Raw genomic sequence first — 4,652 nt, 5'->3', positions numbered from 1 at the left:
CTCGCGGGGGCTGTCACTCGTGGTCTGGGCCGTGTGCGGCGCCTTCTCCATCGTGGGCGCGCTGTGCTACGCCGAGCTCAGCACCACCATCACCAAGTCCGGCGGAGACTACGCCTATATGCTGGAGGTGTACGGCTCCCTGCCCGCCTTCCTGAAGCTCTGGATAGAGCTGCTCATCATCCGGCCCTCCTCGCAGTACATCGTGGCTCTGGTGTTCGCCACGTACCTGCTCAAGCCCATCTTCCCCACGTGCCCCGTGATGGGATATTGGGAAGGAATTGCTCCCTGTGAGGGTGGGCAGGCCCTGGCACAGGGTGCCCAGAGCAGCTGTGGCTGCCCCTGCATCCCTGGAAGTGTCCAGCTTGGGCAGGGCTTGGAGCATCCTGGTCTAGTGGAAGGTGACCCTGCCCCATGGAACGGGATGGGCTTTAAATTCCCTTCCTACCCAAGTCATTCCGTGATTCGATGACCCGCTGCAGGTTCCTGCTGCCCTGCTCCACGTGGTTCCTCATTCACCATCACCTCCCCAGCAGATCTGCACCATCTCTCCTGTGATACTGTGGCTGCATACTGCCTCCATTTTTTTGGCTGTTTTGAATAGCCACAGCAGAAAATATGGCCCCATCCGTAAAAAATTGAGCAAAAAATTCCCCAAATGCCAGCTGTGAGCTAGTGAGGCTCTCTGATTCCCGACAGCGCAGCGAGCAGCGTGTGATAAACACAGCGTGCTTTTTTTCCTGGGAGCTGGGATAGGATTTCTTGTGCTCTCCATCAGGACTGTGGCCGGGCAGGGTAAAAGCCCCTTGTGCCGAGGCTCTGCAGGGCCGGGATGGGCATTGATGTGCGGGTTTGGGCGAGGGGAACAATTATCTCTCACCAGCAGCCGGTGCTGAACACGCCCCTGAGCTGCTTTCAGCACCACTTGCGAGAGGAGATATTTCCCGGCCGTGTGTGCGCTGACACCGAGCTCCAAACCTGCTTTGGTGGGGTTTCTTTTTGCTAGCAACCCTTCTGTCTCTGAAGCGTTGCCGTGCAGACAAGTTCAGTCACGGTGGGATGAATTCAGGGCCAGGGCTGCCAACCTGGGCACACAGAGCCCTGCCAGGGCACACAGCTCCTGCTGCAGTTTTTATCACCTCTCTGGTATTTTGGGCTCTGCAGTTTTGTCACTCAAATCCTATTTTTCGTTCCTGTGGTGACTGCAAAGTCACCCCGTTGAAATTCTCAATCCTTTAAATACAGGTCCGTGTCCTGCCTTTCCCTCCTCATTTCCCGTTCAATCCGTTCTGCTCCGCTGGAATGTAATGCCTTTATAAAGATGTTCATTGGGAGAGGATATAATTTTGTGAGGGATTTATAAAGCATTTGTTCACTGTGCAAAAACCACAGCCAGGTGATCTCCATACTTCTGCATTTTGGGTGATGAGGAGGCTGCTCGTTCGTGCTGCCCTTTCCCAGGGGATTGTGTGAGATTCCTTCCCTCTCTGAGGATCTCAGGCATCCCAAAGCTGCGGCACATGGTCGTTATGGGAAGATATATTGTCTGGAAATGTCTCATAGCCGACCTGACCCAGGCTTTGGGAGGTAAATTATATGGCTAATTATAGGATTGATAACAGGCAGGGCAGTGGGTTGTGCTTTCTTCAGGCAAACACTGAAATTTCTCAGTCCCCAGCTGAATTTTTAGGAATATAAAGGTACCTAGGCAGGCACGTGCATTTCTCAAGTTTCTTACAGCGTGGAGGGTGTTTATTAGGGAAATGCACTCATTTAACTAAGAAAGCTGTAACGTGGTCAGGGAATAGTGCTGCTGATGGGTGTCTTGCCTTTTGGAAATCTGGTTTTTGAGCTTTCCTGCCAGTGTGCACTGTGGTTTCCTCAGGGGCACACAGGAGAGGGGCATGGATTCACGTGGCATTTGTGTTCCTTGCTGAAAAACCAAGGAATTGGGGCATAATTTAGGATTTTCAAAGTTTTGCTGTGCAAGCACAGATTGGAGCTGGCAAAGCCTTTGAGGACGTGTTCCTAGCTCTGACTTTTCATCTGCAGGATCATTCCCAAAACTGGTCTCTGTTCCCATTTTACTGATCAAAACCCAGTGCAGGGTTAAACAGACCTGCCCATGTTGGGATCTGGGCACTGATGGGGGATTTGCAGCATGAAACTCCTTGAAGCCAGGTCTTATTCCCATTTATCCTTCTCCAAGAAGTGTCTCCAGCCTTCCTTTGGTAGCAATTAGGAGTTTGCCTGCGGCAGAATTGTTCTTGAACCTTTATCCTGAAATGCCAAGGCAAGAGTTTGGAGTTCTCCAGATCTGCATCATTCCCATGTGTTTCTCCTTTAAACTCTGCTCCCCCCTGCACCGCTGGCTCTTGCTTTGTTTATGCTTTGGGTTAAATTTGGGGTTGTCTCCTTTGCTCCAAGAGGTTTGTTCATCCTGCAGCGCCTTCAGCAAGGCAGCTCTCGGGAACTTTGATTTTTGGAACTTGGATTTTTGGAAACAGCTTTTCATCTCCCCGGTGCCAAAACCACACCGTGGCCCAGGAACAATAAATGAAGTAAATCTGCTCCAAGAGCTCAGGGAGTCACACAACACTTGTGGGGACTAACAAACAGCTTTGTTCAAACACTAACTGCCCAGGGAGAGACTTTTTATTCCTTTCAAAAGCTCTAGAGTAGAAAAAAATGACCTATTTGTGCATAGGCTGTAGCACATACATTAATGAGTTACCTCAGAACGGGGGAGAGCAGCTTGGGAAGCAGCAGAGGAATTTGGGACCTGGGGCTGGAATACAGTAGCCAAAATCCAGCCTTGCAGAACAGTCCCAGCTCTATTCCTTGCAAAGTTTGTATCTCCACACCAAATGCACTTGGCTGCACAGTTTTTTGTAGTAAGAGGAGGAATAACAAGTTATTTGTTTCCACTTTGCTGCTGTTGAACAGTTGAATAAATCATGTGTTGTTCAGTGTTTGCCACCATGAACTTCAGAGACGTAATTAATGCATTAAGAGAAGCTAAATCACAGGCTTGAATGAAAGGAAAAAATGGCTGGAAGAGGGAATTTAGTTCCCCTGAAAGGTGCTGAGGAAAACAAGGTGGGTGGTAAGGAGAATTTAACTACAAATAAGTATTTTCTGCTCTGGAGATTGTTATCTACACACAGTTGGTATGCAGGGCTTCTTTCATGGGCACCGGGAGTGCCTGTGGTGTTTGCCAAATAAAGGCTGGGAATCCACTACAGGGAAGTGTTCCTGGGGCAGGATGGGTCAGGCTGTTCATCCTTAGCCTGGCTCATTTTATGTTCCCCAAAGATTTGGCTGAAGGCTTTCCAGGCTGTAGGTTACTTGGGTGATTCAGAAACTGGAACATGTTTTTTACCTGTGAGATTGGATGGTTGGTACTTTAAAACTGATCAGTCAGAGCAGCAAATGCCAAGGGACAGCAAACACAAAATCCATCCAAGTGTTTGGAACACAAGGATTGAAAGTTTGGGAAGCAGAGTTTGTGCATTTGTGTGAAAATCCAGCAATAATTTGAATTCTCTCACTTCTGATCTCATCTAAACCAGTTTTCCCCTCCTATAGCGGGTGGAGGGACAGTTATTAGATCTTGAATTTGCATATTTGAAGATCTATATCACAATGTCAGTATTGGACGTGGCAAAGAATTAAACCGTGGATTCCGTGCTCTGTCTCAGGTGTGAGGGGATCAGGCTTTCTTTCCCATCCTGCTGCCAGGATGTGAACATTTCTTCAATTCAAACTGATAAACCCTAAAAAAAATCATTAAAACTCACCAATGCACTGTGTGTGTTCCAGAGAGGGCTCAGGGATGGAAAGGGTTAAACTGATCTATTAAAGATACCCTGGCTATTCCTCATTTCCCCCTGGTAATTTGCAGATTTCCTGCTTGCACGGAGGCACCTTCCCAGCTGTTTGGGCTGTGGCACAGTAAATTGGATCAGGGAGACAAGGGATGAAGCTGCTCCCAGCCCTGAGCTGGTTTTTGGTGTTCCACAAGTGCCTGAGCTGTTCATCCCACACATCCTCACAGCCCGAGTGCCCCACACAGCTTCCAGAATTCCCTAATTTCCTGACAGTAAGATCTGCTCTGCAGTGGAAAACTGGGATTGGGCTCGATAATCCCTGTGGATCCCTTCCAGCAGGATATTCTGTTGTGTATCATTTTATTCTTGCTCTTCAGCGTCAAGGCAGCAGTTTGAGTTTGCTTCTGAATTCTTGTCTCACTTGGTAATTAGGTATGCAAATCTGGCACTAATCACCCCAGCCCAGCAATATTTGCTGCTTCCAAAGCCAGAGAATTTTTAATCTTCCTCAAAATTTATCTGAACTTTCTTCACTGCTTCTGAACTCTGCTGTTGGGCACTCCTGCAGGCGTGGAATTCCAGGGGAATGCTGATGAATTCCTCATTTGTCTCTTTTGTTTTGAGCAGCTGGAGAGTGGAAGAGTGAGCAGCAGCCAGGGCAGAGCTGAGCCAGGTCTAAGAGCCCTTGTCCTGTGGAAGTGCCTGACACTCCTCTGAGGAACCTGGGAGTCAGGAGGAGAAGGAATCCAGCCCAGGGTAGCTGCCAAGTTGTCCGGAAGGGAATATCCAGTGGCAGCATTCCACCCAGGAATCACGGGTTCCGTG

General features: G+C 48.9%; 1 protein-coding gene across 1 annotated transcript in view; it reads left to right on the top strand.

The window, feature by feature from the left end:
* Position 1: 1 nt before the first annotated feature.
* The window catches only part of SLC7A5 (solute carrier family 7 member 5), a gene marked incomplete at its 5' end in the record, with an annotated part of 29,936 nt that continues 25,285 nt past the window's right edge, over positions 2-4,652 (top strand). Inside the window, 2 exons of the mRNA XM_017741324.1 lie at positions 2-256; positions 1,698-1,713. Coding sequence (XP_017596813.1) covers positions 2-256; positions 1,698-1,713 — 271 coding nt within the window. The remainder of the gene's footprint in view (positions 257-1,697; positions 1,714-4,652) is intronic.

Source organism: Corvus brachyrhynchos, unplaced genomic scaffold (assembly GCF_000691975.1).
Source record: "Corvus brachyrhynchos isolate BGI_N302 unplaced genomic scaffold, ASM69197v1 scaffold365, whole genome shotgun sequence".
In the NCBI taxonomy this organism is placed as follows: Eukaryota; Metazoa; Chordata; class Aves; order Passeriformes; family Corvidae; genus Corvus; species Corvus brachyrhynchos.
This window is presented reverse-complemented; position numbering and strand designations above follow the sequence as displayed.